At 41.8% G+C, this 15000-nt stretch overlaps 1 protein-coding gene across 1 annotated transcript; it reads left to right on the plus strand.

The window, feature by feature from the left end:
* The first annotated feature begins 5951 nt into the window (after positions 1-5951).
* On the plus strand, positions 5952-6812 carry LOC143289642 (uncharacterized). The gene has a single exon (XM_076598689.1). The coding sequence runs from the start codon at positions 5952-5954 to the stop codon at positions 6810-6812; it is 861 nt and encodes a 286-aa protein (XP_076454804.1).
* Positions 6813-15000: the final 8188 nt, after the last annotated feature.

The raw sequence follows: 15000 nt of genomic DNA on the forward strand, positions 1-15000 counted from the left end.
CGGAGCTTGCGTTCCTTCACTGTGGTTAGCAGGTCTTTGAATGGGCCAATGGCGTTTTGGACTCTTCTTTTCACTTCCTCATTTGTGATGTGGTCTTTGTATGTAATGTTCAGGATCTTGCGGAAGCATCTCATTTCCAGGGCCTGGATTCTTCTCTGGAGTTCTGCAGTGAGGGTCCAGGATTCGCAAGCGTATAGAAATATTGAGAAGATGAGGGAGCGCATTAGTCTGATTTTGGACGAGAGGGAGATCTTTTTGTCCTTCCATATAGTCTTCAATCGACTCAGTGCGGCAGTAGTCTGCGCGATTCTGGACAGGACCTCTGGTTTCGAACCCTCGTCTGACACAATGGCACCCAAGTATTTGAAGGAGGAGACTTCTTCCAGTTTTTCACCGTTTACGTGCAAGTTGGACGTTACGCCTTGGCTGTTGTTGGTCATAACCTTGGTCTTCTCGGCACTGATCTCCATGCCGTAGGCTGATGATGTCTTGTCAAGTTTGTGCACGAGTTCTTCGAGTTCTTTCTCTTCTCCTGCCAGGCCATCAATGTCATCGGCAAAGCGCAGGTTGGTGATGACTCTGCCTCCAATGCTGACAGTTCCCACATGATCTTCCAGGGCGTCAGTCATGATCCTTTCAAGAAAGAGGTTGAAGAGAGTGGGAGAGAGTAGACATCCCTGTCTGACTCCGACCGTGGTTCTAAACCAGTTACCCGTGCTACCATTGAAGAGGACTGCACTGGTTGCTCTTTCGTATAGGTTCTGTATGGCTTGGATGATGTCTTCACTGATGTTGAATTTGTGCATGGTGGCCCATAAGGCAGCGTGCCATACCCTGTCGAACGCCTTCTTGAAGTCAATGAAGACGTGGTAGAGGTCTCTTTGGTGCTGGAGATATTTCTCGCACAGCAAGCGCAGGTTGAAGATTTGTTCTGTTGTGCTTCTCCCTGCTCTGAAGCCGGTCTGCTCTTCGGCGATGATCATTTCTGCTTGCAGCTTCAGTCGGTTGAGAAGGACCTTTAGCATGACCTTGCTGGGGTGGCTGATTAGGCTGATAGTGCGGTAGTTTTTGCACTGTTGTAGATTGCCCTTCTTGGGGATTGTGATGACCAATGATTGTGTCCAGGTGGTTGGCCACTCTCCCGTCTGCAGGATCTTATTACAGATGGTGGTGAGGGCATCAATCACCGCTTCGCCTCCAGCTTGAATCAGTTCGGCGGGAATGTTGTCCACATCATGATCATCATAAGTATTTCTCAAGAGTAACCAGTTTCGTTTCGATGTTTTTTAGTTTGTTGCAGTTGTTGTTGTTGTCGTCGTCGTTGTAGTTGTTGTTGCTGATGTTGATGTTACTGCTGTTGCTGCTGCTTTTTTTTTTTTTTTTTTTTTTTTTTTTTTGCTTTTTTTTTCCTTTTTTTTTCAAACAATACGACCAGAAAGAAACCGTATGAAGATTCTGTACAAGATTATTACATCCTCCTCTGATTTTTACCAGAGATATTTTGTCCCTTGCAAAGTGAGTGAGGGATAGAATGATAGATATAGATGTATCACAAAGTTTGTTTGTTAGTTTGTTTGCTTTTTTTTTGTCAGGAGGAAAATAAAAGCACATACACACACACACACACACACACACACCACAAAAAAAACACAAAAAAACAGTAACCCAAAAAATCAAAAGAATTTCAATTTCATCCAACAATTTCGCCAGAGTGCAATAAATACAAATAACAAGTAACAACATAGTACACAGAGAGAGAGCTTGCCAGTGCGCATTTCCCCAACAGCACCAAGCCCTTGGGCAGCAAAAGAAAGGCCCAAGAGCTTTCGGGAGGATTGGGCGGTGGAAAGACCAATTAATTACAGATGGTTTCAGTTCCTGCATTCACGTCTGTAGGGTCGGGTGACATAATCTTTTGCCAAATTTCGAATCGACGTGAATTCACAGACTTCACTTCCTACTCTTGGCTGTATGCGTTGAGTTGATATTACAACACCGTTTTACTTTATGAATTCGGTCACACACCGTTTCACGCTTACTAATAGAATCCGTTAAACTTCAATTTTTAGAAACGGAAGTCATTCAAACGAACAACAAACAAATGCAGTCATCACTGCCAACAATAATACAAGACAAGAAACGTTGTTGTTCTTGTTTTTGTTTTATTGTTGTTGTTGTTGTTGTTGGTTGTGGTGGTGGTTTGTTGTTGTTTTTGTTGATTTTATTTTGCTTTTTTTGCTGCCCCATCATCTGCACCCGTTTCAGTGGCATTACTCCCACGCCGCTCATTCCGAGTCCCCCACCCCCACCCCCCCCCCCTCCCCCATACACAGCCACACCCGGGTACGTCTGTCACGCTCCCAGCGTCGGCAGTCCACGGGGAACCATTGATTTTGTCGCAACGGAGGCCACACACTAGAGGAGACCCTGCACTGCTGCTGAGTCACTTCGGTGGTGTTCAGTAGTGCCTGTTCTGGTTTAACACTGTCACTGCTATAGGCAAATTTAGTCGACTAGACGGATTACCGCCATGTGCGAATTTAGTCGACATCGAGTGGGTTATTTTGTTAGACGGACCTTTTTTCTTTTCTTTTTTTTACACTGTAACATAACAGGACAGTTGCCTCCAGCTGTCCCTTGCAACAGAAAACTGAAACTCTTAACAGAGTATGGCAGCTGCCTCACTGGTTTAGAAATAGATTGAAAGCTCATTGGCCAGGAAAGCTGAAGCCAATTGGACGCCATACTGAAACTTGTATCCGGCTGTCAGTCCGTTGAGAAGTCGTCTGCTGACTGGTGGAAGTTTCTAAACTATAACCGTGTATTTTCGATGAATCGTGCTATGCTTGCCCCTACGACATGCCAAAGGTTGTGTCTTGATTGATATCTGCCAATGGTTTATTTACCTAAGTTATTACAGGAAACCAGTGCAGTGACAGGTAGCACAAACTTGCTGTGGAGGCACACACAGGGATGTCAGCTTAACTAACGCCGCGAGCAAGTGAAAGCTTGCCGTGAAGCAGTCATTGTAGCCAGCTGAGCGCTCGGCTACATGTATGAAGTTACCGTTTGGTCCCATACTGACACGTGTAGCAAAATGGCTGATTGAACACTTCCGCTGGCTTCAGTTAGCAAAGGGGCTCAAAGAAGGCATGTGCTATCCGTCTATTTTTAGAACAGTGATCCGGACCAACAGAAAATTGACACACTGTAACACAGAAAATTGACACACTGTAACAAACCATGACAGCTGTCTCAAACTGTCCCGTGCAACAGAAAATTGACACACTGTAACAAAGAAAATCGACACTCTTTAACAAAGCATGGCAGCTGTCTCCAACTGCCACTTGCAACAGAAAATTGACACGCTGTAACACAGAAAATTGACACACTGTAACACAGAAAATTGACACACTGTAACAAAGCATGACAGCTGTCTCCAACTGACACATGCAACAGAAAATTGACACGCTGTAACACAGAAAATTGACACACTGTAACACAGAAAATTGACACGCTGTAACACAGAAAATTGACACACTGTAACACAGATAATTGACACACTGTAACACAGAAAATTGACACACTGTAACACAGAAAATTGACACGCTGTAACAAAAAAATTGACACGCTGTAACACAGAAAATTGACACACTGTAACACAGAAAATTGACACACTGTAACAAAGCATGACAGCTGTCTCCAACTGACACATGCAACAGAAAATTGACACGCTGTAACACAGAAAATTGACACACTGTAACACAGAAAATTGACACGCTGTAACAAAAAATTGACACGCTGTAACACAGAAAATTGATACGCTGTAACACAGAAAATTGACACGCTGTAACAAAACAAGGCAGCTGCTTCCAACATACACACACACGCGTTGCCTGATTTTCTGCCATTGTTTTTATTATGTCTTGAATGTCTAAATCTTTTTTCTTGCTTTTAAAAAAAAAAATGTTTGAATTCATTAAAAAATGTTTTTGTTCTTTTGGTTATGCGTCTCTCTTTCTTTTTCTTTTTTTGTATGTGTGTGTGTGTATGTGTGTGTTTGTGTGTGTATGTGTGTGTGTGTGTGTGTGTGTGTGTGTGTGTCTGTGTCTGTGTGTCTGTGTGTCTGTGCAAATGATAGACCAATGTTTAACTGAAACTTTGGTAATATGCATATTCTTCGTAAACCTATTTGTATTCTTCTATGAATCGGGTATTACAAAAAACAAAGAAAGCAACAACGAAAACAATCCTCATGGAGATAAGCGAATCGTCGCTGTATGTGCATGAATCTAAACTCGCTTCGAAATGAATATATCTTAAAGTAATGGCTAATGCTCGTAGTAACTGCCTTTAAATCTTCGGAGCTCCGTGGAGTAACAGTGATTATTTCTCGGTTTAAATAAACACCTTTTTTTTAGTGCTACGTTTGACATTTTCATCATTCATCGGAGGAAAAATTTAATGGTGGGGGATAAATCACACACACACACACACACACACACACACACACACACACACACACACACACACACACACGAACGCACACACGCACGCGCACACGCACACACACACACACACACACACACATACACGCACGCAGGCACGAATACACAAACACACACACACTAACACGCACGCACGCGTACACGTACACACACACGCACAACAAAAAGAACAACACACACACACACACACACACACACACACACACACACACACACACACACACACACACACACACACACACTCATCCATACACAATTGCATTTTTTTTAAATATGGAGGATGAATTCTTTTGCGATCATTAATTAACTTCCCGCGACTACTTACATCTGTCTGTTTTGTATGCTCTGGAGTATGTGATTTTGTGGTGTGTGTGTGTGTGTGTGTGTGTGTGTGTGTGTGTGTGTGTGTGTCTGTCTGTCTGTCTGTCTGTCTGTCTGTCAGTGTCTGTGTATGTGTGTGTGTGTGAGTCTGTCTGTCTCTGTCTGTAAATGTGTGCGTGTGTGTTTGTATGTTCATGTGTATGTGTGTGTGTGCGCGCGCGTTTGTATGTATCTGTGTGTGTGTGTGTGTGTGTGTGTGTGTGTGTGTGTGTGTCTGTCTGTCTGTCTGTCTGTCTGTCCGTGTCTGTGTATGTGTGTGTGTGTGTCTGTCTGTCTGTCTCTGTCTGTGAATGTGTGCGTGTGTGTTTGTATGTGCGTGTGTATGTGTGTGTGTGTGCGCGCGTGTGTATGGATTTGTTTGTTTGTTTGTTTGTGTGTGTGTGTGTGTGTGTGTGTGTGTGTGTGTGTGTGTGTTTATGTGTGTGTGTGTGTGTGTGTGTGTGTGTTTGCGAGTGTCTGTCTGTCTGTCTGTCTGAGTCTGTGTTTGTGTGTGTGTGTGTGTGTGTTTGTGCGTGTGTGTGTGTGTTTGTTTGTGTGTGTGTGTGTGTGTTTGTGTATGTTTTGTGTGTGTGCGTGTGTGTGTGTGTGTGTGTTTGTGTGTGTATGTTTGTGTGCATATGTGTGTCTCCCACTCACCTTTGACTGTTCTCTGTGCTTGTGAGTTCGCCCGTGGTATATATTTTCCACAGTAGCAGCTGTAGATTTCACACATCTTTCTCCAGGTATTTTTCAGCTGTTACGTGAAGTAAACAGTCGACAGGTGTATCGCCAGGAAGTAAGGCGTCAAGCCTCGATGCCATGCTGCACAGTGCCCGTCAGCTGACCACAGCAAACATGACCTCCCAGGAACCTCCACCGATGCACAGTGACTTTCCAACCGATGTTCAGAACGAATCATTCCCGGAGGGGTGTCTCAAAATCAGAGTTGCGGAAATGGATTTTCTACCTTGGAATAACGATGATAACATAGTGAGTGAAGAGGTCGAAAGATACACGCGTAAGATCAGACTGTATTCGCTCCTGGTCTTGTTTCTGATTGGCGGGCCTGCCAACGTCATCAACATGGCGGTGTTCTTTAAACAAGGCCTCAGAGACCGTGTCAACCTGTTGCTGTTCTCGCTGTCTCTGGCTGATGAGGTCTTCCTGGTCATGTCCATGATGCTGTACGGTGAGGAAATTTATGAGCACCTGACTGGTGAGAAGAATATGGGGTACGTGCTGGTGTTTTTCATCAACAGTCATCTCATTGGTCTCCATGCTGTGTGCTTTGTCTCCTTCACCCTGTCTGCAGTCATCGCCTGTGAGAGATGCTACTGTGTCCTCCGGCCTCTGAGCCACAAGACAGTGCTGAGCACCAACACCATGGCTGTGATCATCATCGGTGTGTACGCCGTCATCTTAGGCTTCAATTTCATAGCGGTGCTGAGATACCATTTCTCGTGCGTTTACGATCCTAGCACTGACTCGGTGTCGATGGTGTTAAGTCACAGCGAGTTCTACTTGAATCACAAGGATCTCGTTGACTACGTTGGAATCGTGTTCTTTGGGTCGGGGCTGCCTGTTGTTTTGATCATAGTGATGGTGATCGCTACAGCAGTCACTGCCTTGACGCTTCAACAGGCGGTGGTTTGGCGCGCCAGCAAAACAGCCTTGTTGTCCACCAAGGAAGTGGCGCTGACTAAGATGCTGATCGGTACTTCTGTATTGATCATCGTCTGTTTCTTCCCGGCGTGCTTGAAGAGGATCGCGCGGATCTTTCTGCCGCACATGACCACTGGGGGCCGCCACCAGAACTTCTATTTGACGTGCTTGTGGATCTCGGAAATATTCTTGTTCATCAATTCCAGCTTTAACATTTTCGTTTATTACCTGATGGGATCTCGGTTCAGGGAAACGTTTTGGGCTTTGTTCAGAAGGAAATAGTCAGGCAGAGAGCTAGAAGCGGTGGATTTCCTGAGGTGATGATGTACATGCCACCATTTTGTGCAGAAAATACTCGATTATGGATACTACATATTTATGTGTGTATATATATATATGTATTTTGCTAGTCCGTCGGTAGCTGACGATGACAAGGTCTGTGTACTAAGCGATGACAGCGCATGTGACTCCGCAGCCCCAAAGCGGTATGTGTGCGTGTGTGTCTATATATATATATATATATATATATATATATATATATATATATATATATATATATATATGGTTGGGGGGTCTAATATGTATTAAACTGGGGTAGGGAGAGGGAACGTCTTAGGAAGATACAAATCCTTCAAATACAACAACTCGGGTCGTTGTAATGATATTTTTTTAGGGAGAAGGCAAAGTCATTCAATTTTTTTTTTATTATGCTTGGTATTACTGCAGTTTCATTCCTTGAAGATTGTTCAGATGAATCTGCAAAGGCCATGTGCTCCACATCCTCTTCGGATGATTCAGAGTCACCGGTGACAGTTTCGTTGCGTGATATAGCAATCCTATCCGAAGAAAGAAACAACATCAATCAAACTATTTCTCAAAGCTGTCCATATAAAGATGATGTGTGATAGATAGTTGTGTTCGACTATGACCATCAGAACAGCAGAAGAGGAAACTGCTGTCCCGACTATCTGGGCTAGAATCTGATTATAGTGGAGAGTGTTTTGCCCAAGTTACATCCCCACTCTCGGCCAAGAGGGTTTTAGGACAGTCGGCGTCGGGATGGTTCCCAAAGACCAACTAGCCCACAAGGCTGCAACACTAAGACCCGGTGCAACTTTGCCTCCAAGTTTGAGAGTCATAGTCCTTCACAAAAGACTAAGCTGTAAATGATTTTCCATTGCAATGGAGTAACCATGGATGATACAAAGAATGGGAAGAAACCAAGACAACAGAATATCTTGTGAAAGATATTGTGGAAGAAAAAAAACAGTAACTGTTGTAATAATGTCGGTGATATGTTTCTTCGATCCGATGATCATTGAGGGAAGGCTCTTGATGACAAACGATCTCAATTCCCTCAATAAAAAAAACTTCGTTCGTTCGTTCGTTCTTCGCTCTCTCTCTCTCTCTCTCTCTCTCTCTCTCTCTCTCTCTCTCTCTCTCTCTCTTTCTTTCTTTCTTTCTTTCCTATGATACCTCTTTCTCTCCCTCTCCCTCTCCGTACTGTTATTATATTTCCTTGTGTGTGTGGGAGTGAGCGTGCAGTGTATGAAGGGGTAGGGCTTGGGAGGCAGTGTACTACAGTGTAATGTGAACTTGTGAAATGTATATTATATTGTTTTTGTTGGCTAGTGTTATTGGTTGTTATTTGGGCGGGGGGGGGGGGTAAATATTTTTCCTTCTACAAAATTCTCTGTGATACATATTTCAATGTGGAGAAATATAGCCTCTTGTACAAGGAACAAAAGAAAAAGAAAATTGGAAAAAGAAGCAAGGGAAACGAAACGAAATTCGTTCAGTTCAGGCCAAGGCAATTCATGAAGGGGGATACAAAGATACGAAACTAATGATGACATGTACTGTTAATATATGTGATGTGTATACACACATATACACACATACGTATATGCACATATAAACATGGATCCACACACTTATATATACCCATACGCATATATCCACACATGTGAATACCATACATAACATAATTACAAAGTACAATATACTGACACATCGCATCCATATCAAAAAAAAGAAAAAAGAAAAAAGAAAAAATCGAATAAATGAGCAATAGTTGGTAGTTCCGCATTTCTGAACTAAGAATATGATCTCGCCTCTTAAAGACTTTATTCAAGTAAATACACAAATTATTCAGTGTGGTTTTGCTGTGAGTTGTCATCAGTCAAGTCAAACGAAACACTTAGGTTTGAGTGAAATTTCATAAGAATATGCTCATGACGCAGATCATTAGGAGGAGGAGGAGGAATTTTGTTAATGTCCCGTCACACATATCGGTGATTGAAGACATTTTGTTAAAGTATTTATGAATACATTTGAGTATTATCGGTTAGAAGCGGTGGGAGATGTAAATGAATGGAGGGTTGGGGGAAACTGGGCAAATGAGGATGAAATGAGGGTGAAATTTGAAAAAAAGAAAAAAAATTCTAAATATGATTACAGGAAATTACTTAAAGGACTTCGTAAAAGAGAAGTCGTTAAACTGACAAACGAAACAGCTGATATTGAATGCCAAAAGTCAAAAACATCAACGTTCTCAGTTACTTGTGAAGACACACTTTCGTGTACATAAGGCTTCATTAAGCTACAGTCAAAAATTGTATGCTCAATTGTCAGGTTACTAAAGCATATGCACTTGACATTAGAACAATACTTGGTCCGTAATGAATTTGATAATAGTCTGAGAGCTAAACTAAGAATTGGTCTGCGAATCTGACCAAAGTCTGAGAGTCAACTGACGAGGTTTTAGACTTGAATTCAAGCACCTATAAAACTCTTTCTAGTATATTGCTTATTTCCTTGTATGACAATGGGCAGTATACTTTTATACTATCTATATGATTTTTTGCTCCCCTTTTTGCTGCCGTGTCTGCTTGGTCGTTATACAGGAATCAAGTATGGGATGGTATCCAACAAAAATCAACATTTGTACCCTTCACAAATAGGGAGTGCAATGAATACCTAATTTCAAACAATAAATCTTCTCTTTGATTATTCTCAAAAAGGAGCAAACTTTTTAAAACAGATTGAGAATCAACACAACATAGGATATTACTATGATTGGTATATCAACAAGATGATTTAAAGCCACAAGGATGGCAATCAATTCAGCTGTAAAAATTGAATGTCCTTACCTAAATAATATGATTTTTCTGTTTTTAGGTCAGGAATGACAAAAGCAGATCCTGCGCTGCTATCATCCAGGACTGAGCCATCAGTGTAAACTTTTAAATGATAATCAAAATTTTCTTCTAATTCAATTCTGACAGATGCTGCTATAATATGTGGAGATTCTCCTTTTGTTGTGTCAGAAGCACATATGTTGACGTTTGCTTTTAGGAGCAGGGCAGAGGAACATAACATGTATTTCATCATCTGTTGCATTTCCACATAACGGGCACCTTGATATATTATCAGAAACTATATCATATCGATGGCGATGTACTACTATATTTGATATTCCAAATCTGAACCTCGTCATATAATTCTTTACATGTCTGTCAATATCTAAAGAAAGATAGGTTGCACATTTATTTGAAGTTTTAAACATTCTGTACCATACGAATCTATCACTTTCTTGAATATGTTCATGCCATGGTTGCCATCTATTAGCTACAAGTCTTTGACTGACGGAATTCAGCGAAAAATAATTTGATATTTTCAACGCCTTGATTTAACCACACAAACGCAAATCCATTCTGAAACAGTACTTTATGAATATCTGAGACATGTATTTTTACCATGCGAATCTAAATTAAAGGAACATCCTATATGCTTTAAGCGGTAATCGGTTTTCGTTCATGCGTAATATTTTTATCCAGTATCTCACACATTGGACACATGCATTAATGGAAACTGGAAAAGGACTTGCCTCTCCAAACACTAAATGATTGGGTGTTCTTATATGGACACCTAAAATTTCTTTAAAACATATAAATGTACATTTTCAACATGTACCACAGCAATCTGTAAGCCCCACAATTCAGCTCCATATAAAGCAATGGGCTGCACTTGGGCACTAAAAAAAATCTTCAAAAGTGCTTCACAATAGTTATTGTTGAGCATGTACAGTCGCTTAAGGATGTACAACAACGCATTTTTCGCTCTACTAGCAAGATCAGTACAAGCTGCTACAAAACTAAGACGAGTTGAAAAATAAGTACCTGGGTACTTGTAACAGTTAACAATTGTTCATTTTCTCGCCATTAAGGAACCAATTCTCTCTTGCCGCTAAAAGACCACCTGTTCTAAATACGACAGTATTACTTTTTTCCATATTAATCTTAAGTTGAAGCCTAGCTGCAGCAGTACATAGATTGTTCAACTGAGTTTGGAGGCCAACAGGAGTTTCTGATAACAGGCCCAAATCGTCTGCTAATAATAATATAAATAGTTCAATAACATCTGGTGATAATGTTATACCGTGTCTTCTATTTTCATTTTTTTAGGTTGCTAATTCATTTATGAATAGTGAAAAGAGGACAGGGCTGCACGCATCTCCTTGCTGAACACCGCTTGTACATATAAAGTAATCAGTAAAATCTCCACCACATCTAAACCTAGCTTTCACATTATTATACATACTCTTGATGCATCGATACATCTTACCTTTAATTCCATTCCTTTGAAATATAGACCGTAATAGATTTCTTGAAACTGAATCAAATGCTTGTTTAAAATCGATGAAGGCTGCCTACAATTTACGATGAACTGTTTCTGTATTATTCATAAAATTGTAAACATTTGATCGCCAGTAGAATTATCTTCTTTGAAGCCCTCTTGCCATTCACCAGTAATATTGTTTTGTTGAACCCATTCCTGTAATCTACAATTAATCATGGAACAAAAAGCTTACTAATTATATCACAAAATGATATACTCCAAAAGTTATTTGGGTCATTTACTATCCCCCTTTTTTAATAGTGGTAAGATAATTGATTCTTTCCATTCATCAGGAAATACTCTTTTATTAAAAAGTGCATTGAAAAACTTTGCGAAGAAGTCAGTTACAATATTTCCGGCATTTTTGAAAAACTCTCCGATTATACCATCTTGACCTGCTGCTTTTCTGGCCTTCAATCTATTCATCGCTAATGACACCCCCTGTTTAGATATTGGGCGATCAAAATATTCCATATCATTCTCTGTATCGATGAGACCTTCATATTTTTCAAAGTCTCTACCAAGAAGTTCTTTAAAATGTGTGTACCAATTGTCAACAGATATACTAATGCTTGTGTGATTCTTTTCCTTTGCTATCATATTGCATGTTTCCAAAATTCCTGCTGATCATTAACTGAAATAACTAAGTTATTTGATACAGTAGATCTGAGTGTCTTTTCTTTCCTCTTTGAAAGGTTCTTGTATACTCTACGAGCAATACAGTAGGCACTTGTCTTCCACGTTCGATCATATGCTGAGAAGAGTCCTTACCCTAGTTTTTGCATGTTGGCACTCCTTATCAAACCAGTCATCCGGCTTTTGCTTATTGTCAATTCTAATTCGTTTATTCGTGCAAATAAATTCTTTCTTTCAAAAAAAAAAAACAACAACAAACAATCATTGAATATATCTAGTGCAGCATTAACATCTCCCTCCATCAAATTCATAGCCTCATCGAACAACATTAACAATGCCTCCTCACTGTTTGTCCTTTGCATCCTTTGTGATGCATATTTCTCTGTGGAGAAATATAACCTTGTATACAAGGGACAAAAGAAAGGAAAAGGGGGAAAGGAAGCAAGGGAGGTCACCAGTGTGTGTGTGTGTGTACAGCACGGGTAGTATGGCATACAGAGTTGTCTTATCCCAAGCATCGTCAAGAAATCGAGTCCTGACAAAGGGAGAGTGTTGTGTTGGTAGCCTTTACCTATGTATTGTTCTTTTTATGATAAAAGTGATGCCAAAAAAAAAGCCCAACAAGCATGCTAGAATGCTTCAATACTTTCCGGTTGTGTTGTCTTGGTTATGAGATGACACTTGTATAAAGAACTGATATTGTTCTCGTTATGAACATCTCTCATGCCCTTAACCTCATTTAGTGGGAGAGAGAGAGAGAGAGTGTGTGTGTGTGTGTGTCAGACAGACAGATAGACAGACGGACGGACGGACAGATTGATAGACAGACAGATAGACAGACGGACGGACGGACAGATAGACAGGCAGACAGACAGACGGATGGACAGACAGACAATTGTAGATAGACAGGGATCGGGGTAAGATGCAAAATGCCATTTTATTCAAAACAGAAGGGAAACAGTTGTGAGAGGAAGGGAGAGCGGAGAATATGTTTGATCTTAAGCGCACGCTGTGTTCAGATATTCTAACTGAAGACGACTATCGAACGAACGAATAATTAAGCAACAGATAACAATGTCTACCTTCGTCTCTGATGTTGCGACATACATTGAGTGGGACTAAAGCGCCATGCGTTTCCAGAATGAAAAATAAACAAAAAAAAAACGAACATGACAATCGATAAAGCATGGAAATAATTATGTACATGAAAATAATTTGTATTCGTATTTGTGTTTCTTTTTATCACAACAGATTTCTCTGTGTGAAATTCGAGCTGCTCTCCGCAGGGAGAGCGCATCGCTACACTACAGCGCCACCCCCGTCCCCTCCTCCCAACCCCACCTTTTTTTTGCGTGCACTTTTATTTGTTTTTCCTATCAAAGGGGATTTTTCTACAGAATTTGGCCAGGAACAACCCTTTTGTTGCCGTGGGTTCTTTTACGTGCGCTAAGTGCATGCTGCACACGGGAACTCGGTCTATCGTCTCATCCGAATGACTAACGTCCAGACCACCACTTAAGGTCTAGTGGAGAGGGAGAAAATATCGGCGGCTGAGCCGTGATTCGAACCAGCGCGCTCAGATTCTTTCGCTTCCTAGGCGGACGCGTTACATGTGAAGAATGGGGGGGGGAAAAAAGAAGAGTATTTTACACAATTTCAACGCAACGTTAATTTGTATCAGCTCCCAAGGCCTACTCAAGACATCTTTCCGAGTATTAGTATTTGTTTATGGTACTCCGCCACAGCGTGGTATTTTAACGTTTAATGGTACAGACCCTATTCTAATATGAGTCCTCCCTTCTCGTTGCCTTTGTCTGACGGTCTACGAGTTTAATTCATTGCCAATCCGTTCGTTCCTTTTCTTTCTTCGTTCCTTCCCTCTTTCATTCCCTCTTTTTATCCTTCCTACCGTCATTCATTCATTCATTCATTCATAACGTGTGTATACGCAAGCAGAAGACCAAATACGCACGTTAAAGACCCTGTAATCCATGTCAGCATGCACACACCCGAAAACGGATTATCGCTGCCCACATGGCGGGGTAAAAAAAAAAAAAACGGTCATACACGTAAAATGTTCAATGTTATATGCTTATCTGAATGTGTATTTGTGCGTGCCTGAAATCTGATTAAATGACACAGGAAACGAATGATGAGCGCCCAATGGCAGCCGTAGATTGGCTTTACCCAGGTAGGCGGCTAGCCTGTTGTGTAAATGACCACGTGTTTGTAAAGCGCTTATATTCTTTATTCATATCTGTGGGTGACAGCCCTTCACGCAATAGAACGTTCGTCATCAGCAGTTAATGGATTAAAGGTTAAAAGATTCCTTAGCGTTTCATGGCCATCGGGGCAGTGAATTCTTATCCACTGTGTCTATTAAGGTTCAGCACAAGAAAACGCCGGGGCCTTCCGCCCGCTTTAACTCTCTCCATACGAACGGCGAAAGAGACGACGTTAACAGCGTTTCACCCCAATTACCACCACCAAATAAAATTATTGCAAGCGGAAGGCTCTTGTGCTGAAGAGGTGATTGTTGACAAAGATACCACAATTCTGACGACGGAAGCTAAAGGTTAGGTCATTGAGACACCCACTGGACATCCGAGGGGTCTGTGTAGAGGAGAAGAGAGGACTGGCCGTACTGAGTGAGTTAATTAACTCATTCTTCCCCACAGCTATGTGCCTGTTACAACTCCCCTGGACCAGTACTGTATGAGACCACTGCAGGTGGGAGGCGGAAAGCATGGGGGGGGGGGGGGGGGGAACAAAACAGCCAATGAAATCGCTTCTTGCATCCGTCTCGCAGCGGACAAGCAGACGACAAGTTAACGCAGACTTTCTCCCCTTCGCAGACAGGATTTTAGTGGGGTTCGTAATGATGTGAGAGTGGTGAGATGTTAGGGGACAGATGTGTGTGTGTGTGTGTGTGTGTGTGTGTGTGTGTCGGGGGTGAAGGGGGGTTGGGAGGGAGCGCGGGCGAGGGGGGGGGGGTGAGGGGAAGGAAGGGGGAGGGTCAGTGCCGTGCGTTAAAGGTCCCATGGCCTTTTACACGGTCATTGTATTGGGGCAGTGAATTCATGTCCACTGTGTCTGAAGCTAGGAGTGTTCCTTCTGCCGTTTTTACGCCGCCCCCCCCCCCCTCCCCCCCCCC

Source organism: Babylonia areolata, chromosome 14, assembly GCF_041734735.1.
Source record: "Babylonia areolata isolate BAREFJ2019XMU chromosome 14, ASM4173473v1, whole genome shotgun sequence".
In the NCBI taxonomy this organism is placed as follows: domain Eukaryota; kingdom Metazoa; phylum Mollusca; class Gastropoda; order Neogastropoda; family Buccinidae; genus Babylonia; species Babylonia areolata.